Source organism: Periplaneta americana, chromosome 10, assembly GCF_040183065.1.
Source record: "Periplaneta americana isolate PAMFEO1 chromosome 10, P.americana_PAMFEO1_priV1, whole genome shotgun sequence".
NCBI classification, from domain to species: Eukaryota; Metazoa; Arthropoda; class Insecta; order Blattodea; family Blattidae; genus Periplaneta; species Periplaneta americana.
Window position 1 is genome coordinate 162126207 of NC_091126.1, and position 26000 is coordinate 162152206.

Below are 26000 nucleotides of genomic sequence, written 5' to 3' on the forward strand. Positions count from 1 at the left end.
TAGTAATTAAGACGCGAGTATGTTTATGAAACGAGCATAAGCGAGTTTCATAATTTTCATACGAGCATCTTAATTACCATTATAGGCAAGTTTCATATGACTTTTTATGCTCGACCATATTTCTAACTTGAAATTATTCATAAGTATTCATGTTATTCTTATCTGACTGGGGAGCGGAAGTGACCTTGTGCAATATTTCGTAAATTGTGAGATGTGCGCAGACGCGAAAGTATTGATTTTTTCCGAGGAACAAATGTCATTGACCTTGATATAATCTAGAGAGTAAAATAAATATTAATCTTGATATAACCTTGAAATTGATTTAGACATTGAAAAACGATATGACAAATTGAATTTATTTGAATATTATTTACAATTAACGCTAATTATTATAGTAACAGAACATAACCTTCTGCGACAGTATTGGATTTCCAGCCTCCGTGATGTTTCGCTAATTGTCTTTCGATTGCATATCCGAGAATAATCGATACTTGCGCTTTCATATTGCTACAATGGTGTTTTCTGATTGGTGGAACACCTGAACTTTAATGAATAGGTGTACTTCAATGAGGTCCATTAAAGGGCTGCTACCAGGTGTGTAATTACTACATTTTGGCATGGTCGAGCATAAAATAATTTAAGGAGACAGGTTTAGTTCAATGTAAGGAGCCTGGAGTGAATAAACGAGTGTTAACAGAGGAAAAATTAGATGAAATAAGATTTTGATTGGAACAAGACTCTCAAAAGCCTTTGCGACAATAATTAGATCAGGAGGTAGGGCATCTAAAACCTCAGTTGAACACGCCACTAAATTTTTTAAGTTAAAATCGTACAAATTCCGCATATAATACTTTTGCTCCTAAATGATGCAGCTAAGTCAAAATGAACTACAGAAGACATGTGAAGTATGCTCGAATACAGAAGGTCACAATTTCCAGCATTTACAGCATAAGGTAATCTTTTCATTTGAGTTTATCTTGTAGTAAATTACGACCACAGTTTGGCAGAAGACAGGCCACCCCTGTAGTATGTGAAGGCCAGTACATCTGTGGTTGAGTGGTGGTCCACTTTGTAGTATACACTTAGAATGCACTAATGGGCTAACAAGTTTAGACATTTGTTCGGTAATGTTTTGTTCATCTCAGCCACTACTTATATTTTAAACTGAACAACAATATTCACAAATAGTGCATTTGTCCAGTTGTACCCAATATGGAAATCTTATATTATATCTAGATCTACAAAAATTAAAATCTTTAACAGTAACGTGAAATCAGTCTTATTATATGGCTGTGAGACATGGAAAACAAGTAAAATTATACAAAATAAACTGAAAACATTTGTTAATAGATGTTTACGAAGAATCTTAAAAATTAGATGGCCAGATATAATCACAAACTCAGAACTATGGAAGATAACAAATGAAGGGGACACGGGAAAAACGATCAAGGTCCATCAAAAATCGAAATTGAGTTAATAATGCTATCTTATAGCGGAAAGGAAGTACTATCATGTGGTCTAGCTAGTAATAAGAAATAATCGTTCTTGACATTCCACTACGTCAATTTCTATTAATACACACATAACACAGTATTGAAGTGTTTAAACTTTAAAATTCGTTCTTCTCGAATCTTTCTAAAATGGACCTTGATCGTTATTCCCGTGTACCCTTCAAATCAGAAAGAAATCACAATAGAAATCAAAAGACGAAAGTGGAATTGGATAGGGCACACAATCAGGAAAGAAGATGGAGCAGTAGAAAGAATGGCTTTGGATTGGAACCCCCAGGGTAGTAGAACAAGAGGAAGGCCAAAAAATACATGGAAGAGAACAGTTTTGGAGGAAATTGCTAGGAAGGGGAAAACATGGAGCGAAGTGAAGAAGTTGGCTACAAATAGGGTCCGATGGAGGCACTTTGTGAATGCCCTATGCTCCTCATGAGGAGATACAGGAGTTTGATTGATTGACAATATTCATATAAACAGAATAATAATCCGTGGCGCTACAGCCCATGAAGGGCCTGGACCGACCAGCCGGCTGCTGGCCTCACGCCCACATGCCGAAGCAGAGGTGGAATATAAACAGAATACTCCTAATAATATTTAAATTATATAGAAACATTTTTGAGATAAGAGCAAACATTAAACCTCGATACCAGCATTTACAACAGATAAAAGCAATTTCTTGTTCGTACATACCATAGTACTTCAGGAAGCAGTCTCTAATAAGCTTGAAGTTTCGTGTTACATTGTTGACCACGGATCCCAAACATGACAGGCAGCTCGCCACGACTGTGCGATCATGTTGCAGTATCAGTTTCACAGAATCTTCTTCCAGTTGAGCAAGGAATGTTTCACTTGGGTGTTCCATTAGTGGGACAACCAACTCCAAAGTTCGAGCAACGCTGCTAATTATCTGGTAGTCCCCCTGTGTCTGTTAACAGCAAGAAATACCACACTAGTAATCAATGTAACCTAATACATACACTGAAAATTACCGCCTGTTACAACATGGTAAATAACATATACATATATATTCATATATCGTCGTTGTTCGTGCAATAACTCCTATACGGGCTGTTCCATGTGAAATTGGACAAAATTTAAGAAAATTTGACCTTGCATTTTTTAAAAAAAGCGGTGCTTATGTCTTTGAAAGGCCTTCACTGGACAACCCTAATGGTGAATTAAAATATCCCCAACTAGAATTACTTTTCATTTTATAGAGCGTCATATTTATCGTACTTTCATAAAATTCTTAGCTTTGGAAGAACATTGTTCAGAGACATTTAGTGGTAGAATTTTCAACGACATCTCTTTTTAAAGCAGACTCAGAGAGTAATATAATGAATTTGGAGGAATTTTTTTAAAATTCTTATTCACTTGACTAGGCAGATTTATTTATTTTACTTTTTTCTTGACGAAATAGCTCAAACATAAAAATACGACAATATGGGCGACTTAATATAGAATAAAACACAGTTTACAGATCCAAAATTTTCTTTGGGTAAGGGTGGAAAAAAAAGTAAAGAAAAGAATTCTCATCGTGGATTTCTTCGCCGCGCGGTTCCATCCCACAGCAAGCTGAGCGTGCGTAGTTGGCCAACGCTAGCAGCTCGTAGGTTCCGTCATGCGAGTAGTTCACGCATCTGAAAACAACTCGAAATGAAAGATGTATTTCTCTGAATACTAAAATAATTACATAATCACTACACTAACCTGTTACTGTTTACTGATGGTTACTTCTACACTATCGGCAGCATGGGAGAAAAGTTTCATTAGAAGTACCGGTAATATCCATAGGGGATGGTCTAGTCTTGTATAATTGCACGGAACAAGTTTTACACATTCTCACAGAGTTTTTTTTAAGTTAATGGGAATGTTAAACTTTTCCAACATCCGATTTAGCACTACCTTCAACTTTTCTGTGGTCCTTTTTCTATGTAATCGTTGGAAGGGGTTGAAGCAGCGATCTGTCCTGAAACGATTTTCCATTTTAGGCACCCTATAAAAAAGGATTTGACTTTTCAGTACTGATAATGTGCACGTGTATTTTTGTAACGCGATTCTGTAATAGCATGATTGATATCTATAAGTCTTGCTTTTAAGGCAATACATAAACATTATCTTACCTTAATATAGTAGTTATTGAATTTTCTGCAACACAATAAAAGAAAACTTTCAAACAATGGAACTGAATATCCACTGTCACCCTGTAATAATATACGCAGAAGACTGGCTGGTGGGTCACGTATCCGTCTCATTGCTTGTGTTGTGACTACACACCAGCTGTTTCAAGGCCAGCTGATAAGAACATTCTGGCTTCTCTCACATCGCCATATGACGCTGCAGGGAGCGCTTATTTTTATAGCGAGACTTGAAATATTTATTTTAAGGCTTTTCATTTAAAATAGCTTTTTAAAAAAAATTGTGTGATTTTTGTCTCAACAATAACTAATATTATAGTATTTTATATCCATACTTTTTTGGTGGTAACAAGTTATAAATCACAAAAAACAGCATATCCATAATTTCCACAAACAATAAAATATATGTGTTACACCCCATTAATACACTTAAATGTGCACTACAAAATTAGTTATAGCTTAATTTTTTATTTCGAAGCCAGGCGTAGTAGTACGTCTTTAAAGTAAGAAGAAAATACAAAATACGCTAAATTTTAAGGAATTTTATCTGAAAAACTACTGGGCTAAGAAAAGCCAAAATTTGTACATTTACTAGTTCCCATATACTAAACGTCTGTACGAATTTTCAGACAATTCTGACATGTCATGGTATTTCGTTGTCCGATTTCATATGGAATAGCCCATACGGTTTTCGCTGTAAGAAAAATCCTAATGTAAACACAAGCACGTGGCTGTCATACCCGTGATTGGCTACTAGTTGAAACACTCACAAGACGCAGGAAAATATAGTCTGTATTTGGAAACTATCATCTTGTATTATTTGAAAATAAAAAATTGAATTCTAGTTGTTAAATACAGTGAAACATATACCTTCACTCATATGCAAAACGATATGTAAAAGAAAAGCTACTTTTATATATTGTTATGTACTATGAACGCGGATGAATACAAACAGTAATAACCGAAGTAGTCTGTTTTTGTAACAAGCTGGCGTCACTTGAGCTCGCAGTTATTCACGTAAGCACGTAGTACTGAAGTATCGCTTCTGCATCCTCGATGTGTTTGGTTATTAAACATAAGACTAGAAACCCTCTCAAAAGCGGAGAAAACAAATAGTCTTAAATGTATATAATAAGTTATGTGAGTTTTAATTAGAGTAATTATAAAGTAAATGTTTCCTAAGCAAATGAATGCATAGTAGTGAGGTTAGGTCTACTTAACGAGTAACGGGAAATGTTTAACATGAAACAGAATGTACAACAGTAGGTGGGAACACGTACTGAGAATCTATGGCGCCAAACAGTGGCCAATGAAGCCTCACTGCAGTCACGTGCTATTGTTTATATTAGGATTTTTCTTACAGCGAAAAGATTATATGTGACCTATTTATCAATTTTCAGATTTTTGCTCTATTAAATAACTTACATAATGATACAGCAAATAATAAAATCTCCTATGTATTACTGCCAGAGAATGAATGTGTTTTTTCTTCCTACTGAAAAATTTTATATTTTGCACATAGGAGTTATAGCAGGAACAATGACAATATGAGGTCTTGCCATCCTCATTGAATACATTGATTACAAGTAGCCATAATGTAGATATATCTATTAAATTTAGAAAAATTCGTTCTGGCACCGGGAATCAAACTCAGGAACTTTCAGCTCTGCGCACTGGACACTCTTTCCAACTGAGCTATGCCGGAACAAGATCCACGGATTTTTCTCAATTTAACAGATATATCTACAGTATGGCTACTTGTAGTCAATGTACACACATAGAATATCTTGTTAATAAAATTAATAAAGGAATTTTCATGTTACGAATCCTCAGACAAACATTATGTTATAAATCTTTAGTCACGGTTTATTATGCCCATATTTATAGTCACTTAAGTTATGGGACGCTTTTGTAGGGTAACCATACTTCGGTTTCTAAGTTGTTTATTCTTCAAAAGAGAGCATTGAGAATTATTTGTGGTGTGTCTTCTAGAACTCATTGTAAACCACTTTTCGTTCAACTAGGAATACTTACATTGCCGTCAATGTTTATTATCGATTGCCTTCTGTATGTTAAGAGTAATGTGCATAATCTTCCTACTTATTCATCTATTCATAATTATTCAACCCGTTCCAGAAAATATATATTTAACTAAGTACAACTATAGTACTACAAGCAATAGTTTTATTTCCATATCATATAAACTTTATAACTCTTTACCCATGAATATAAGAAATAAGTCTAACTTTACTTTCAGAAGGTTAGTGTCTTTACATTGATGGCAAATCCACTTTACAGTGTCAATGAGTTTAGCAAAATTACGTTTTAGATACTATTGTTTTAACCTCATGTAAATGAACATTTGTACATTTTAACCTGATCTTATACCATTTCTTTTAACACTTTTAATCTGTCTTTGTAATTGTATATTTATTTTGATTTCATTTCAATATCTATCCATATTATTGTAGTTTAACAGATACTGGTATATGGTAAATAACATTTCGTTATTTTCATAATAAAATGAAATCAACATACTAATATGAGATGATACAAAATTTGGCATATAATACGTTCAACAATTATCAATAGGAGGGAAAGTAATTAAATAACTCCATTAGACCTGATGAATACAGTAGAACCTCGATTATCTGTGCCTTGATTAACCAATCATCGGATAATCCGACTGTCTTTCTGCTTCCCCCCCCCCCTCAATTAATAACGAAAACCCAGCAAAACTCCAATCTGCGTATGAGGCTACAAGTGTAAATTACAATGATAATACTGAAGGGAAAGAAAATTAGTCACCCGAGATCAAAATGTACTTTATCCAAAAATCTGATTTTTCAGAAAAAAACGAAAAATTAGTTCAATTAGACTCCAAACGGCGATTTTATTACTGAAGTTAAGGCAGATAAATTCCAGTTTGAGTCCAAAGGAGCGTTTATCACGTTCCCTGCAAAATTCTGCACTGAAACATAAATTAATCCAATATTTCATAATTTGGAGAAAGTGCAGTTTGATTCTAGGCGACTCATATAGTGCCTTAATCGCGTGTTTCATACAAACTGCACTTGAGTCAGCGCAGACCCTCATGAGATGAGGTTTTCAGAGCAAGAAGATGACACTTCATTCCCGGACATTGTTTTACTTCAGAGAAGTAGAACGGAGATAAAATATTGCTGGTAGTAAAGTTCGGATAGAAGTGACAGACTTCTTTAAAGGAACATAAAATTAATTTTAGAACAGGAAGAATGGATTATCCGTCTTTTTCGATTAACCGTTCCTCCCTTCTCCTTCATTGCGACGGATAATCGTGGTTCTACTGTATAATAATCTACTACGTTACCCGTCACTGATGGATTTGGTAATAGGATTCGCCATAGTTACCCAACATTCACCTTATGTTTAGGGAAAATCTTGGGAAACCCAACCAGGTAACCGGCCCAAGTGGGAATTGAACCCACACCCGAGAGCAACACTAGATCAGCAGGCAAACACACCTGCTGCCTCAGCTAGACTGGTGTTTTCTCAATCTTTCGAGGATTTTGAACAAATACTGAGACATTCACTAGTAGTGGAATGCCTTGGACAGGTGGTCAGAATGAAGAAAAGACACTGTTTATGATAATGTAGGACAAAATATATAAGACAAGGAAAACACACTATCCTTAAGGAAGAGTGCTACTAAACGACATTTCATACAACTTGAGAGGATGCGAAGGCATTTCTTTCCCCTTCTACTTGTCCTGAGTCCGTCAGTGATACACTGGTAGCTGTTACCTCTTATACCTGCACCCCCCAAAGCTGTACACACTAGAAAATAAAATATTAAATAAAGTATATAAGTGAATATAAAATACAGTGTCACAGATGTTTGACAGTTACATATTAGACTATATTTTTGTGTAGTTCTTACAATATTTTCAACTAATATAATTAGTTACATTTAGGAATGTCAGTTTGTATTATGAAGTCAGGGGGCGCGACACATTGCAGATTGTCCCATTGTGTATGTTATAGAGTAGCAACTAGCAGTGGAGAAAACATTTATCTTCTATTGTCAGCAGTTTTTTAATGTGCCAGTTAATATAAACAGCAATAAAATTCAATAATATTATTCATTATTAATATTTCTATTCAATCCTATCAACCAAACTGAAATGAGGTTTAATTCCACAATTTGGAACATCTGGCCAACATCTATGGCTGACCACTGGTAAGTATGGAAATTTGAGATCATACCTGACACTTGAGACTGAGGTAGGGCTGTAATGTTATTGCGTGATCCACTAGCAGTTGAGGCCGTATCTTGGCAAACAGGTACAGTGTGGTGAGGCATGCAACCAGCCTCTGAGACGAGCCGTGGGTCTGCTCCTCCTGCACGAGGCTGGTCTCTTCTAACCTCAGTACATTTTCAATAAGGCAGTCAACTATCTGTTTACATGCAGTCAGCAAGGCCTTCGGAGGCTCAACATTCAGTTTTGTTGAATCTTCCTTGTCCTCCTTTGGTTTGAAAAGCTGAAGAAAAAATTATGCATTAATATTTGCAGCAATGAAATTGTCAGTTCACTTATTACACAACCAGCAACTTATCAATAGTAATCTCACTAGACGTTTTGATTTATCTAGAGAAAATCAAAACTCGAGTGGGATTTAATTGACTATTACACGATTAGAAGAAAGTACATAAAGATTAGAAGTAAAGAAGTATTCCAATACAATAAAATATTAATTGACTTACGTCACATGACAGATGATTTTCAATAAATCTTAATATTAAACAATCTCTGATACGTGACTATCCATAATATCATATAGCAGTAGCTATAACATAACCTAATATACACAAGTGTTAGAGAAGTTTTAATTAACGACGATGACATAAAAAATAAACATGAATAACTTTAAAAGGAATAATTATTGAATGTACAATTTTCAAATTTGAATGTGGTTGGTGGTTCAATTGATGTTATATTGGACGTGTGCGTAATAGAAGTGGAACTTGTTGATTTAGGCCTACATGGTGTATTCAACTTATTCAGGATTTCCGAATGGTGCTCTTCATTTATTTGTAAATAGGATTTCAGAAGATGCATAGGTATGATCAATGATTTTTATTAATTCTTGTTCTTGAATGCCAATGCGAGTCATATTTGAAACTGCTGTGCATCGACTGGAGTGGTTTGTAATTTTATATATATATTTGACATCCAAACCAGCGCAGTTTCAAATGTTGGCAAACAAAGTAACAAATGCTAGGGACGCGATAAAATTGTGCGATAGGCAGCCATGATTGGTTGAAATACGTCCTTTCGTACCGTTTTATTGATCAAAAGTAGTATGACGTAGTAAGAGTGTAATAGTCACATAAAATTACTTCAATTCCTATTAATGAGGTTACTCATTCTACCCCTAGGACACCTTCTTGGTCACAGTAATGAACATTTCATTAAAGGCATGCTATACCATCTTCCTTTCACTCTCAACCATTGGATTCCTAAATATAAGAGAGGGAAAATATGAACTCCACTGCAATTACAAACCAACGCCTTTATGTGTACTGTACTGCCCATGTCTCACGTCCTGAACCGAGTGCTCCCTAGTGCTTATAACCACGCCTCTTAGGTCTGCTCGGACCGGCACGGCAGCTGCAACATGTGGCACGGCAGCATATTACATGTTCTGAAAACATTATCCTATACCATTGCAGGGGTCTTTACTGTTTGTAATACTGGATACTCTAATCGTGGTTACCACTATCGCTATTATCTCTGATGGCGATTTCCTAAAATGTATGTACACACTAGGCCACTCTTCATCCAGTCTGGACAACTGCTGAATTGCCATAGAGCAGCATTTCTCAAAGTATGTTCCAGGGTTCCGTGAGCCCTATATGATTTTAAATTTTGTTTTACACTTTTTTTACTTGGTTATTTAACAACATTGTATCAACTACAAAGTTATTTTGCATCGATGGGATTGATGATAGCGAAATGGTATTTGGCGAGATTAGGTCAGGGATTCGCCAAAGATTACATGACATTCGCCTTACAGTTGGGGAAAACCTCGGGAAAAAATCCAACCAGGTAATCAGCCCAAGCGGGAATCGAACCCGCGCCCGAGTGCAACTCTGGATCGATAGGCAAGCGCCTTAGCCAACTGGGCTGCTCCGGTGGCTATTTTATACTTAGTGGTTACTATAAAAATATATAAATATTACGAAAATATGAATCAAAAATAACATGAAACCACCGATGATGATAATAATAATAATAATATTTAAAGAATATGCGTAATAATAATATTCCAAGAATATGGGTAATAATAATATGTTTAATGAACATCTAAAACGGAAATTACCCATAATACTTATCACTTTCATCACTGGATTCTCTGCGTATGTGTTCACTAAAACAAAATACCGAAAAGACAAAATGCAGAAGTACAGTAGAAATGAGACTACAACTTTCTGCCATAAAACCAGATTGCAGGCTTAAAAAGCAAATACATTCATCCCACTGAACAGAATTATTGAGATACTAGCTTTCACTTGTCTGTTAACTATTAAATACTAATAAAATATTACAAAGATTCCGCAGTTACACTTTAGATTAAAAGGGGTTTCGCGGTGGAAAAACTTTGAGAAACACTGCCATAGAGGAAAGAGTTTATGGATGTGTACACATGACAACCGTAATCGCGATTAGGTCGATAATCTCAAGTAGAAACTGTAGTCTACCACTGGTATTACTGTTTAGTTACAGGAATTGATGAGAAGGATATAATTTGTTTTGTGAGGGGACAGCCTATACATTCGCTTGTCCATGGTTGATCTTTCTCCATAGCTGACGAAAGGAATCCTGAAAAGGCCGATGTGTTGAACATAGGGTAGTAGGCACATGTGGTACCCAGGACCTCCCACTCCCCCCCTCTGTGTCTCGCCCCACAAAGAAACAGCTCAGGAAGTGAGGCACGGGCAGTACATCAAATCTTTATTTTCTGACAAAGTGTTTCTATCCCATTTGTTTTCATATAAAATACAGTAAAACCTTGATAAGACGCGCCTGCTTAATATGCTATCCCGTGTAATACGCTTTTTTTGTCTGGTCCCAGCACATTTCATATATAATGCCTTTATAAAATACCCCATTTGTTGCGCTCAAGTCCCGCATAATATGCTATTTTTATGGAATATTTTCGATGGTATTCGACCCTTTACCTGGCTCTCTACCTGAGCACTTAAAGCCTAATACAGTTACAATACCCCACACTCTTGTTAACTCTCTCTCTCAAACAACGTTCCTCACTCGACCGTAATAAAATTCTGTAAATTTTTGCTGGTCAGTTTGTTGTTCTTAGTGTATTGGTGGCACTTAAAGACACGCTTATTTTCTAGTAATTTGTTGATTTTCCTACTTATTTGGATTCTTAATATTCACTAATTTATTCTTATTATGATAAAACTAAGACATGTGTTAGTCATATAATTGCTGTTAATTTTCTTTCGAATTGTATTAGTCTATGTTCCTATTTTTACTCTATTCTTAATTGTAATAAAAAGCATTTTAATAGTAGTAGAAAAAAGGCCCAAATTTACGATTTAAAAAATTAATTTATAAACTGTGTATTATTGAGATTGATTGTAAATTCTATATACATAATAGTACATTATGCAACGAGCCTATAATGGTAGTAATTAAGACGCGAGTATGTTTATGAAACGAGCGCAAGCTCGACCATATTTCTAACTTGAAATTATTCATAAGTATTCATGTTAATCTTATCTGACTGGGGAGCGGAACTGACCTTGTGCAATATCTCGTAAATTGTGAGATGTGTGCAGACGCGAAAGCTTTGATTTTTTCCGAGAAACAAATGTCATTGACCTTGATATAATCTAGAGAGTAAAATAAACATTAATCTTGATATAACCTTGAAACTGATTTAGACATTGAAAAACGAGATGACAAATTGAATTTATTTGAATATTATTTACAATTAACGCTAATTATTATAGTAACAGAACATAACCTTCTGCGACAGTATTGGATTTCCAGCCTCCGTGACATTTCGCTAGTTGTCTTTCGATTGCATATCCGAGAATAATCGATACTTGCGCTTTCATATTGCTACAATGGTGTTTTCTGGTTGGTGGAACACCTGAACTTTAATGAATATGAGTACTTTAATGAGGTCCGTTAAAGGGCTGTTACCAGGTGTATAATTACTACATTTCGGCATGGTCGAGCATAAATATTCTTTTGATGTCAATGCACGGCTTGACGAAAGTTGTACTGATGTATAGGAAGTAATGTATTCAATATTCAATTTTCCTCTCTCCTAAAAAAATTGTATTTTGTAGATGGGTCCTTATTATTAACTTGTTACTTTTTAAATTATGTTTATTAATAATATTGTTCCGTGCATTCACATTGTATAGCTGAGGCTTTCCTGTCTACATGCGAGTGCATATGGTATAGCCATGATTCTTATATCCCATCACTCATTGGGATCCAGTGTGTTGGAACTAAAGGCTGGTTCAAAATAAACCGGAAACGAGAATCGGAACGAAAACGAAAACGGTAAAATTGTTAAAATGTGTACATTTAAATGTGAGCATTCACAATTAATGAAAAGCTTGCCGGAGCCCAGGATCGGGAACAGAGAGTTGGCCAAGTTTCAACTTTGGCATTCATGTTTCCGATCACAGCCCACTAGATTCATTCTATTGCCATCTAAAAGCTATTTTGTCGTCGTATATTTTGTAGGAAGAAGACCGTGACATAACCTATGCATTATTTTGTTCTGTGCTGTGCATCGTGGAGCTAGTTTTGATGAGATTCTAATATTGAGTGTTGCGGAAAATCCTCACGTTTACGATAAGCGGCGCGCCTCGTATAAAGATGAGAAAATGAAGGAGAATACGTGGCTTTCAATAGCTGCATCTTTGAACACCGATCGTAAGTGAATCATATTTTATTACTGTACTGGTTGTATTACACACTACATATTCATGTTTCAATTCAATAACTACTGTTGTGTTCATTTTTGTTCTATCACAAATATTTCTTCTCTAATTATTTTACGTTATGGTAGACTTAAAATAGGTTGTGATAATAAAGATGCATGGGCATATTTATAGTACCGTACCTAATGAAATGTTTCAGTTGAAATTTCGAAGTTGGTTAACCTGTGTTTATGTTGGCTGCCTTGTACTCATGAGAGAACGCCATTGGTCAATTGTACACAAATAACATCAGAATGCGTAATATCGACTTTACATATCGTTATTGACATGCATATCGATATGCATAGTCGTCTACGTTCTCGGTTTATTGTGAATAAAAAATTTTCATATTCACGTCCTCTGCTTCTCGTTTTCATTCTGGTTCTCTTTCCCGGTTTATTGCGAACCAGCCTTAAGTAGACAACCTTAAGAATAGCACTGTATGCTCTCACTCCCAGCCACCCAAAAGTGAATATATTCAAGACATGTAAATACAAAGGGCTCTATCTGATTGATGTCAAATTATTTTCTAATGATGCCAATTTAATATATAATTAGTTAAAAAATTAATAAATTTTGTTTCAAAATGCTATTCACACTCATCTGTATGTAATTTTAAATTTATTAACAATGTATCAATTTCGCAGCTATCTAACACCAGTGGAATTTGTGATAGCAAGATAGTATTTCATGAAATGATTTCGAGGATTCGCCATGGAATTACCTAGCATTCGCCTTAGTTGGGGAAAACCTCGGAAAAAACCAACCAGGTACAGCCCAAGCGGGATTTTAACCCATACCCAAGTGCAGCGTTAGAGCACGAGTCCAGCTCACTAGCCCTTGAACTATACTGGTGGCTGAAAATGATATAGTAGGTTATTTCACAAGAGTGGACAATTGCTGAAACTGTATCATCTAATTTCACAACTAAAATGGCTTACAGTATAGTACTTTTTACAAACCGTGTAAACAACTCATCTACATCCCCGAGTCAGACATTATATCTCAGATAAACTAACTGCTATGAAAAGTTGAGCAATTGGTAGAGATCCGTGAAATTCGCATTAATTCGACAACATAAATGGTTCTAATTTTGTCAATTTTTTGTAAATTTTTTAAACTTCTCATAACCTCCCAAAAAAAAAAAAAAAAAACTCAATTCTGAAACATGAAATAACGAGAAAAAAACATAATTCAAGTTTTAAAACGAATTCCAGAAATACTCCTTGTTTTATTTGCGAAATATTAACAAAAGTGCATTTTCAAGTAATATTTTCATAATTTCCGTCTTTCTTTTGGCACATTTCATTTCGCCATTTTTGTCAACAAATGAAAGCAGCCATGTATAAAATCTAAAACTCAAAATTGATAATGGTGCGTGTAACACTCTAAACATATTTAATGACCTCAGGCAGGATTATAAACCTTGCATATATACGAGGTAGATTCAAAATCTTCCCGGAGTCACGTAGTTTCGCCCAAATGAAAAATGCATGGGAAATTTCAATGTCAGGAATTGGAAATCACTTTAGATCGAGTTTCATCATCATAGGTATTGCTGTCATTAAATGGCAATTGTTTGTTTGCTCCTATGCTTGATGAAATATCGGAATTGAAAATGTCACTTTCAGAACAATGAATGAATATAAAATTTTGTGTTTTGCTATACAATAACCTTCAGAAACATTAAGAATGTTTGATTTTGTTTTATTTGGATAGGTTATTTTATGACGCTATATCAACATCTAAGGTTATTTAGCGTCTGAATGAAATGAAGGTGATAATGTCGGTGAAATGAGTCCGGGGTCCAGCACCGAAAGTTACTCAGCATTTGCTCAAATTTGGTTGAGGGAAAACCCCGGAAAAAACCTCAACCAGGCAACTTGTCCTGACCGGGATTCGAACCCGGACCACCTGGTTTCACGGCCAGACGCGCTAACCGTTACTCCACAGGTGTGGACTAAGAATATTAGAAGAAGCATATGAAACAGAAGTATGGACCCACAGTCAAAATGTGAATCGAAATCAAAATCTTCTCCCAAGAAAACAAACATTTTATTGGGACAAAAGCAAAGGCAGAGTCATGGTAGAGACTTTGATGCTATGTATCACGTCTATTATAAACTCATTCCAGATAGGTGTACTGTAACCAAAGAAAAGTACGTCGAAATTCTTTATCTGAAAGGATGATTTGCAAAGGCCAACGAAATCACTGCAACTACAACAAGGGCACTGAAATACATATCGAAAAATGATTTCCAGGAATATTTCCAAACACTTTACAATCGTTGGCAAAAGTGTGTCCTCCTTCGAAGGAAATATTGTGTAAATGGCTGTAAGGTTATTGATTTCTGTATAACAAAATCAATTCTGATATTTTTTTAACCTAGTGTGTGTGTGTGTGTGTGTGTGTGTGTGTGTGTGTGTGTGTGTATCCAATGCCCACCCACTTCACTTGCGTGATTCGGGTTCCGCATGTTGCGGATAGATGGCAGAACTGTGACCCATTTTCTAGTTGTACACCACTTCGGCCGATCACACTGTACATGATATGTATCTGTGAAGAGTTATATCATGTACTAGGGTGAATGTATGTGTAAGTGTTCGTGTAAGTGTAGTGTTTGGAATGAGTGATGATGATGAAGATGAGGAAGGGAGAAGGGGAAACCCGGTGCCGGGACATAGCATACTCCTGTTGAATAGCACCAAGGGGGCCACCAGGCTTTACGTCCCCATCCGACAGACGAATCACTATCAACAGTGACATGTCTTCTCTTCATATGCAACGAGGAGAGATTTGGGATTTAGCCCAGGCATATTGGTGCAAAATCTTGTGAACAGAAGTTGTGCACCACCATCTCTCCTAGTCCCGAGGTAGAAATTTTATATTAAAATTTCTGACCCCACCGGGAAGGCTAGTTTGGAGGCAGACATGCTACCACAGAGCTAACTCGGCGGACTTTTTTAACCTAGTCAGTATAATTATACCGTAAAATAACAGTGCCAAATTAGCAATATCACTGGAATGTTGGGAGTTTAAAATGAATTTTCCTTAAAACTAAAACCACTTTCACGGGACTCTAGCAATTGGTCATGATCTACAATAGCTGCATTTAACAGCATTTCTCTTACTATACTTACACTTAGAAGAAGTTGTTCAAACCATTCGAGACCCATGTCACGAGATGCTGCCACCACATCGGTAATATTCATCACCTTCCTTAGAAGGGCTGTTGAGTCGAGAGAGGGACGTTCTCTGATTGGAGTGAACCACATATTCTGAAATACTTCCATAACCAACTTTCTGATACCTGGAACAAGGATCACAAAGGAATTTAGTTTTAAAACCGGTCATCATAAATTCAACTTATAAACGAGTACTACTATCGAGTAAAATAAATATTTGGTTTAAAATTACCTTCCTCGTCATTTACCCGACGAATCATCTTGACACATATCTCTGGAATCTTCGGAAACTCAGGACATTCCATACAGATATCTTTTAAAATCTTGATGACTCGTTTCCTAACACTGACGCCAGTATCCTTGAATGAAACAAACACAATTTACAATATATTTCACAAAACTAGTGTTGTGGGATTTAATCGATTAATCGATCAATTTCTGTTGTAAGATTAATCGATCAAAAATATTTAATCGAAAAATTGAGTCGATTAAAATTAATTGGTTGTAGTTGATATTAATTATTATCTTGTTAATACAAACTCATACTAAAAATTCCAACAATATTTCTCTCTCGAAAATTGCTCACTTAAAAGCACAATAGTACTGTTATTTTCTAACTGTAAACCAGGTAACGTCAGGAAAATCTTTGCACAAACACTTCAGAAAGAGATGGAGATATGAGGACAGTGACCTAGTCTACCTCTATTGAAAGTTGAAACACAATGCGAAACCCTTATTAAGTTTTATGGTTTTCCAAGAAAACTTCCACCTTGTTGTCAGCTCATCTTCCTAACATATGAAATACATACTTTTCTGGGATTCGTCCCCCTCATCCCTTATAAAATAACCATGTCTACACTATGTGCAAATGAGAGCGCAACTACCTTCTTCTCTTTCTAAAATCTGGTAATTCAATTACAATAGGGGCCAGTCTTTTGTTTCGACTGCTGTACTTTTGCAGTTAAAGTTTCTGTACTCAGTTTGTATATGTAAACCAGAATTTAGGAAAAAATAAACATTCCTCTCAAACTCTTGAATTACTGCACTAAAGGAAAGTAGGGACAGTACTGGTACTACAACCAATGCAATCGGTTCTAATCCTGTCTTGCGGCCACACATAATCACTGATACCTTATGAGACTTTATGTTTAATCCTTCTCCTCAAAATAAAAACCTTTTGAAATAAATAGTACACGATGAAAGGAGATAGATGATAAAATTTAAATAAAATAAGATAGGCCTAGTTATCATATATGAAAAGAAGGTGCCTCTTAAACAAAATTAAGCTCTGGGCCTCTTAAATTCTAAATCAGTCCCTGTAAATAAGCATAATGTTCGAATTTTAGGGTTAGAGAAACCACATTGCATCATATAACACATGTAAGACAGTCCTCAATGGAAATCGAATAGACTAGACATCCTTCATACCACAGCAGAGACTCACATGTGGAAGAGTTTTTATCTTTTTTACTAACTTAATACTTCATACAACTTGTGTTTGAGAATAAAATTTCCTAATTTTTATTATTTTGGTATTGGGAACAAGATAAAGAAAGGCACTTTGATGTAGTCACTCTGTATTTCTCATATTCATATTATACGGTATGTGTCTCATGATGATTGCTCTTACCAATATTCTAGTTGAAAGCATATCGTAATATTTGTCAATCAGTTCTGGCCGACTAAGAACGAATTTGCCTACAAGGTCTACAGCTGCTTCTCTCACTGAAGTTGACTGATCCAAGAATGAATGGCGTACACCTCTCTGCATGTCATTCCTTCCCAGAACTGCAGGATCTGCTTCTACAACCATTGTTAAGCACTTCATTGCTTTGGTTCGGATTGCTATAGAGCTCTCTGTTAGAACGAACAGTATCTGTAAAAAGAATACCACAGCATAAATACTTACTAAAGAGTAAAAATTATTTTATGTGTAGGGTTATTTAAAAGTCTCGAAAGATTTGGAAGTCTCCTAACTTTGTTAAGAAAAAAGTTTACAGAACAATAACAAGACAGTTTTGCTCACGAAAGAGGTTTATTGAGATATAAACATTGTTACTGTCGTCATTTGTCTCCTTTATCATTGGTAGCAGGGCTCTGTTAAGGCTGGTTCACAATAAACCAGAAACAAGAATCGGAACGAAAACGGTAAAATTTAAAAAATGTGTACATTTAAATATGAGCATTCAAAATTAACGAAAAGCTTGCTGGAGCCCAGGATCGGGAACGGAGAGTTGGCCAAGTTTCAACTTCAGCGTTCACATTTCCGATCACAGCCCACTAGATTCATTCTATTGCCATCTAAAAGCTATTTTGTAGTCGTATATTTTGTAGCAAGAAGACCGTGACGTAACCTATGCATTATTTTGTTCTGTGCTTTGCATCATGGAGCAAGTTTTATTTGATGAGATTCTAATATTGAGTGTTGAGGAAAATCCTCACGTTTACGATAAGCGGCGCGCCTCATATAAAGATGAGATGTGCAGTTAATAATGCATCTAGTAACACTTACAATAACATTTCCGAAACTAATAAAGAAATTTACAAATACAAATAATGCAAAACTTTCACAGTACTGTTAAGTCAAATACCAGTGATACAGATAAATGAATACGTTTCCACTTTACTTAAACAAGCCGATGAATCACAGGCAGCAGCCTGAATAACACATGTTCATATCCTGCACAGATCTCATGTATTGTTAACACAAGCATCAATACAAGCAACAGTGTAGCGATATTTAGTTGCCGCGAAATAAAACAAATATTGTACAAAATTAACAAATAGTGTTACATATTATGAAAAATATTTATCTTTCTACAAAGAACCATGACTATCTCTGCATTCAATATAGTTAAATGGATAATAATTTACACATTCAAATCCAATTTGTGTGTATTAGTTTTGAATTGGTAACATTACATTAAGATATGGCACGGAATTTTAACTTGTGTTTTTGTGCAAGTCTGCACTTGATCGTTCTCCAACAACCCTGCCATCTAGTGAAATTTCTGCATTAGTGCACTCTAGCGGGCGGAATGTTAACTACTGAGTCAAACTGAATTAGGCCCAGTGTCTGCCATAAGAAACGCATATAAACTAGAATCAGTAGCCTTTTGTACAGTGTTATATGGATGCAGACAGTGCCACACTGAACTGGCTCCAACGTTCGGAGAAACGCTTCAAGAGTGCGTCCCGATCTGCGCGCACACTCGTTCAGATGAAATACAAATAAAATGTGTAGAAATAAATAATTACAACTGCTTTTTAGGATATAATTTTTTGTTTCTTTCATTGGTGGTGCCATGGCACACTGGCACTGCCCCAAAAACCACCCCTGGTAATGACTATCAAACTAGAGAAATATGATTACCAAAGACATTTCTTTTTGTTACTAACCTGCTGAAGATATCTATCAAAACTCTGTGAAAAAGGCCTCTTGGATGCCAAGTATCGTGATATAAGTTCTGCACTTTCATAATCAATGTAAGTTTGCAGAACTTGAGTCCTGCTGCCTGCACCAACTTTGTCTTCGAAAGGTCGGATCTTGCTCACGAGGAACTGTTTGCGGATTTCTATCAACCTGTACAGTGCGGCATTTTTGTGCTCATTACTTTGCCATGGCACTTTATTATCCTCGTCATCGTCGAGCTCAGAACAGCCTGATGTTTCATCTGCACTGCTTTCATCTGGAAAAAAGAAAAATAATGTAAAAAACAACTTTCTAATCTATGTGAATGAAAAATATCACTCACGAAACAATTAAATGGTAATGTTAATTTCCCTTGCAAGAATCTGTTTGCATGATATTCTTAAGGGTACACTGATATGAGGTTTTGTCATTTTTGGTGAAAAAAAAAAAAATCGTTTATGGTCTAAAGATGCCCTCTACCAATTATCATGGCCATACAACCAGTCTATCAGCTGTTTAGTGCCACATTTTTAAAAGGCCGCGCCCTCTGACTGGTAATTTAAATGCCCTGTCCATGCCCTCAGCTCTGAATTCTGCAACCATTTTGGAATTTACGCTGTATGTCATACATTATGTATTATATTAGATTTCTGATTGAGCCAGTGTAGCTTCTCGATATCTCGAAATAGTTCTTCGTAGAATCTAAGAGACGTCAATTCAAATGCTGCTTTTCTTTGAAAGATATTCAGTTACAAAGGAGAGCACAACTCTTTTTAAAGGAAAATTCCACTTGTTGCTAGTGGCCATAACAACGTATTTTCCATGCTTGGTTTTTGTTTTGATACAAGAAATAATTGCAAGTTTGTAACAGTTTTATTGTTAGTATTATAATAATGTCTACAGTTTATAGTGATTTGTAAATAATAGTTATCTAGTATAGTGTTTTCATAAGTTTACATAGTTTTGCAGTCATCTTTATTTACTAGTGTAGGTTAGGTGTGCACAGCGTGGTAGTGTATTTAAGGGTAAGTTCTGCATATAATAAGCTAGGCCAATATATTTCAAAATGCCTAGAAAATAAAAAAGACAGAGATCTGGTTCATTATTATCATCCCAAATTTTGAAGTCAATTTTCTCTACTTTTATTTTCTGTAAATTTTGCATTGCTAAAAATGCTACTCTTTCCACAAATTTTGTACTACATGCATGAATTTTTGTAGAGTTTTTTTTTTAAATGTGTTCTTAACAAAACTTACTATCAGGATTATACCTAACACTCATATTTTGTTATATTAATTTTTATTTATGCTCGAGTTGAATTTTTTCTCTGTTTTTACTCTGTAGTGCATTAAATATTTTAAATTACTTTTTATTGAAATAAAAAACTGTGTAATAAGTTTTGTTTCTAAGAGTCTGACAAGTATGTAGACAAAATTTCAGGCCAAAATATCTGAATTTGTGGGAGGAGTAGGAATTTTTGAAAACCTAAATTTATACAATTTAAAATTACAAAATTGTTAATAATTCCTACATTTCTACACCAAATGAAATGAATCTTTGTACAGAGACTATTGATATGCAGGACAACTGTACAACATTTCAGAGATCTACCTAGAATAGTTTAGAAAACTGAAATTTCACATCAGTCTACCCTTAAGAATCGAGACTTAAAATACAATGGTATTTCAACAATAAAATGACGATACAACAGACATTTTGCACCTAGATTTCATAATGAAACACACAGTACATTTTTTTTAACTCCCAACAATACTTTTTGAAAGAGTTGGTAAAATTAAAATGCAATTTCGTAAGCACTAACCTGTTCTCTCCCTTTCTCTCCTTGTATAGAACTTTCAGCAAAGTATTATTTGTTCTGTAGGCCTGGCTTGGAAGCTAGCAGAGTGAGGGTGATTGTGGAGTATTGGTGGAATGATAATGGTGAGGGGAAATGGGAGAACCCTATGAAAAAACCCTCATTGTATGTCACAAATTATTTCATAATCAAGATTCGGATTGTCTACAAAGACAACAAAACCAAATTAAGGAAGGAACACAATTCTGGTATTGTCAATAATGGAAGACAGTTTCTGTCAAAACTGCAACATCAATCCATATTCATACTTTCAACAGAACTGAATTTGTTACATGACGATAGAAAACAAAAGATGCGAAAGCAATGAATGAGGTGTATAAACAATTGAATGCTCTTTCATATTTAAGTATAAATATATAAGGGTGCTAGTTTAAATTTCAAAGTGGGGGTGGCTGGGAGTGGAAGGATGAAATCTAAAATGCAATTAAGCCTGGTTTCAGACTTCCCCCTCAATATCTAAATTGACGTATTTTTTGTTTAAAATGGATTCAATTTAAATAATTAGTTATTTAGACGGGGAAATTTTGAAATGAAAGTCCTGTATATATTTGTATTAAAGCTAGCTATTCTGAATTTGTTACTTTAGTATATTTTAAAGGAGCAGTCCGCGATAAAATTAAGTTGGCTTTAATCAAACACATTTTTCAATCTAAGTAGGATGTAATTTACCGCATGTTAATGTGAGGCATGGTTCTTGAGTTACTGACTCCGCACAAATACTTATGATGTCACAGCCACTGAACTGGTGTGATTGCGTAGTAGACCGAGAACATCGGCGAGTGCAGCGCAGCGCTTTGTATTAAAATAAATAATCTTCTCTCGCCGTAGTAAACGTGAACAAAATTTCGGACTTAGTTATGATTATAGTAGAAAAGTTTTCCGGGCTATGAGGCCGTGGTCTGTTGGTTATGAGATCAAACGTTTCGTTCACTGCTGCGGTGAACATCTTCAGTGGTGTCTATTGCTGGTGCGGCTGGTTCTACTGCGTGTGCCGATTACAGTCTGCGCTGGCTGCATCGTTGTATATATAGTGTGGGAGGGGGGGTTTGCTGTTGTCGCCTCGGTCCGCGCTCGAATGTGCTTCGCGGGCGGGTTTGCTGTTTTCCACGCGCTCCGCGTCCGGGGTTGTGTTGTTTAATTGTGCTACGCGGACGGGTTTGATGTTGGTTTTCCTTAATGTCGGATACCAGGCCCTGTTAACCTTGACCCCCAACATATAGACCAAGAAATCGACCACCTACAATCAGCCTTAACCGCTAATGGCTACGCCAGGACAGAGTTAAAAAGGGCCTTGAAACCAAGGAAGAAGACGACACCGGAGTCAGGCCAAGACCATACGAAGAGAGGCACGGTGTTCTTGCCCTATTACAAGCAAGTTACGGACCGGACAAGCAAGATCCTCAACCAGCACAAGGTGGACACTATTTTCCTGCCCACTAAGCAGATATGCAACAGCCTACGCTCAGCCAAGGACAAACGCGACAGATTGTCTTCTACGGGGGTCTACAGGATCCCGTGTTCATGTGGAGCAGTTTACATAGGGACGACGCAGCGGAGCTTCAAGACTCGGATCTCCGAACATAGAAGAAACTGCCGCCTTGGCTACATAGATAAGTCGGCTGTAGCTGAACATGCTTATCTGGAAGGCGAACATAAAATTAGGTTCGAAGACACCGATACACTCAGCGACACACCACATTTCTACGCGAGGCTACACCGAGAGGCGATTGAAATATATAAACATAAGAACAATTTCAATCGAAAAGAAGAAGGCCTCAAGGTTAACAAGGCCTGGTATCCGGCATTAAGGAAAACCAACATCAAACCCGCCCGCGTAGCACAATTAAACAACACAACCCCAGACGCAGAGCGCGTGGAAAACAGCAAACCCGCCCGCGAAGCACATTCGAGCGCGGACCGAGGCGACAACATCAAGCCCCCCCCCCCCCCGCACTATATATACAACGATGCAGCCAGCGCAGACTGTAATCGGCACATGCAGTAGAACCAGCCGCACCAGCAATAGACACCACTGAAGATGTTCACCGCAGCAGTGAACGAAACATTTGGTCTCACAACCAACAGACCACGGCCTCATAGCCCGGAAAACTTTTCTACTATTGACGCCGGCCGTGAAAGCCTACACTCCAATATTAGTTATGATTGTGTGAAGTCATGTTTTGCTTTTCATTTAATCATAAAACCAGCACATACCAATGTTGTGGTTTTATGTAGATGTATTTTCTTTTATATCAACGATTTTGAACTACAGTAGACTAAACAGAAGAAATTGTATCGTAATACAGTTTAAAATGCCGTGGTGTCGTGATTTTTCGTGTTCAGAGGGAACAACAACAACAGAGCATGAAGAAGGGGCATCATTTCATGTATTTCCGAACAGAGAAAAGTTACTGCAAAGATTTAAAACATGGGTGAAGAAAATCAACAGAATAGGTTTTACACTATCGAAAACTACTGTTGTGTGTTCCAGTCATTTCCGTGAAACTGATTTTGAAGAATCGTCTTTACTAAAAAGACGTTTAATGATAGACAATAGAACTCATATGAAAATTAAGAAAATTCTGTCCTTTTCCTATTTTTGAAAGGAGAATCTCCCCAAGACAGTTCTGATCTACACGCTCCTCTGCTTATAAATGAAAGAAGGTCGTCGAAGAAGCAATAGCAAGTTGCAGTGATGCACCTATAGCTGAAAATATTGACGTGTGTGTAATTCTCGATGAGGCTCAAAATTCACAGGAACCTAATATAAACAAAGCTGTGCAGTGTGAGATAGGGTGCGAGACGCTAAGAAATGTGTGTGGTGAATCAGATGTGGGGGAGCAGAAACTGACTTAGAGACATATTTTCAAATAGAAGAAGAAACTTCAAATTCTAATTCATCAGGTTCCGAGGACGCTGCACATGAAACAGAAAGTTTTTTTTTTTTTTTAAATTCTCGTCAGCATTACAAATTTTGTTTTTCTTCTGTAATATCTGTCATTCCTCTTTTACAAATATTTGGTAGAAACAATAGGACCATTGCTGAAAGTTAATGCAGTGTGCCAGAATGCCCGTAATTGGGAGTGGAAGTCTGAACAGAGGTGAAGCATAGCAGTGAGTTCTGCGTTATACTTGTGCGATATAAGATACAAATTGTTTGAAAAATTTTCAAAAACTTTACAACTATGTTTCATCAGCAAGACAACATTTTATAAAATAATTTCAAAATTCGTAGAACCAACAGTCAGATGTACTTATTTTCAGATTCATGAACAACTTATCAATTCCCTAAAAGATAAAAACGTGTGAATCGCGATGATGGCCAATTTGACTCACCTAGTTACAGAGCAAAATATGTGACTTACAGTATAATGGACCTCGATTGAGATAAGATTATAGACTTCGTAGTTCTGCAAAAAGGTCTAATTGTAGACGAAGCAGCATGCGAAAAATTTCTAGATCGCCTAGAAGAAAAAATGAACATTACCCTCTTTCTATCGGACTGCCATAGAGGAATTAGGAAATTGATAAGGACCAAATATGAATGGATGGGCTATCAATTTGACATTTGGCACATGGCAAAAAGCTTAAAGCCGCCACACAAATGTGGAAAGAGAGCATCATAAATCACCTATGTGGTCTTGTGCTACATTTGAAGGTGATTCTGACGACTTAGAAGACAGATTCATTTCTGTATTAAATCATGTTTGTAATATACACGAATGAGGAGAAACAGAGACATAATAAAAAATGTGCACACATTCACCCATACAATAGTGTGAGGGAATGGATCGAACCTGGATCCAGCGATTACAATGCTCTGAAAAAAGTTGTATGTAACCCTGCCCTTTTAAAAGACCTAAATCAGACTAATCAATTTTGTCACACCAGCAAATTTGAATCATAACGAGAGATTGCTTTACACTCCTAAGAGAAAACACTTTCCATATGGTGGAATGGTAATAAGAACTATCATTGTGATTATGGACCACAAATACAACGTGAAAAGAGATGTAACTGCTCCAGACTCCAGTACTCTAAAGCCACTAAACGATGGGTGGAATACAAAACATACAGCTGGAAGAAAAATGCGTGGAGAGAAGATACTATACAGAAAAATGTCTTGGAAGTAGTTCTGGTTATCAACTGCCGCAATTCGATGATCCACATGTTTTAGAGGTTCCCCCAAACATAGCTTCGTGCCTAAACCGTGTGACTCAACAACTATGACGGAATAGAATAATATAAACCATGTACTAATTTATTGTTGACGTGAGATAAACACGTATTTGCAGTCCATTCATAACGAATATTTCACGTCTCACATACATTCACTCACTCAGTGAAGGCGTTGACTTAGGTTATAATGGATCGACATATTAAACCTTTTCAGTTTGAACCCTTACCAGACCCAAGTTGTTCTAATCACTATGAGTACGAAATTCAAAATGGGCAAGTTATTATTATTATTATTAAAATTGAGTACCGGGTCTTTCCCGGGGGTAAAAGGCGGTCAGAGCGTGGTGCCGACCACACCACCTCAGTCTAGTGCCGAGGTCATGGAAAGCATGGGGCTCTACCTCCATGCCCCCCAAGTGCCTTCATGGCATGTTACGGGGATACCTTTACCTTTATTACAGTATATGCATGTGATAGGTCCTAAGTGTGTTAATAATAACTGACTGTAACGTATGAATATATATTTACTCGTTCTACACTGTATGTCAAACGGAACTACAACACAGTCTTATGAAGCTATCAGTGGTTATGACGTCAGAGCTTGCAGTAAGACCTTTAATATTTCGCGAACTAAAAGGTGTAGAGTGATGCGACAAACGCCGTTAATCCAAGGATTACTTTGGTAAACATC

At 36.3% G+C, this 26000-nt stretch overlaps 1 protein-coding gene across 3 annotated transcripts in view; it reads right to left on the reverse strand.

Annotated features, from left to right (window-relative positions):
* Window positions 1–26000, reverse strand: part of Nipped-B (Nipped-B cohesin loading factor) — a 228697-nt gene that overhangs the window by 35904 nt on the left and 166793 nt on the right. For all 3 annotated transcript variants that reach the window (XM_069838332.1, XM_069838333.1, XM_069838331.1), the window contains 6 exons: window positions 19242–19531; window positions 17473–17718; window positions 16075–16201; window positions 15798–15967; window positions 7892–8167; window positions 2199–2433 (listed from right to left, as the gene is read on the reverse strand). In XM_069838332.1, coding sequence (XP_069694433.1) covers window positions 2199–2433; window positions 7892–8167; window positions 15798–15967; window positions 16075–16201; window positions 17473–17718; window positions 19242–19531 — 1344 coding nt within the window. The remainder of the gene's footprint in view (window positions 1–2198; window positions 2434–7891; window positions 8168–15797; window positions 15968–16074; window positions 16202–17472; window positions 17719–19241; window positions 19532–26000) is intronic.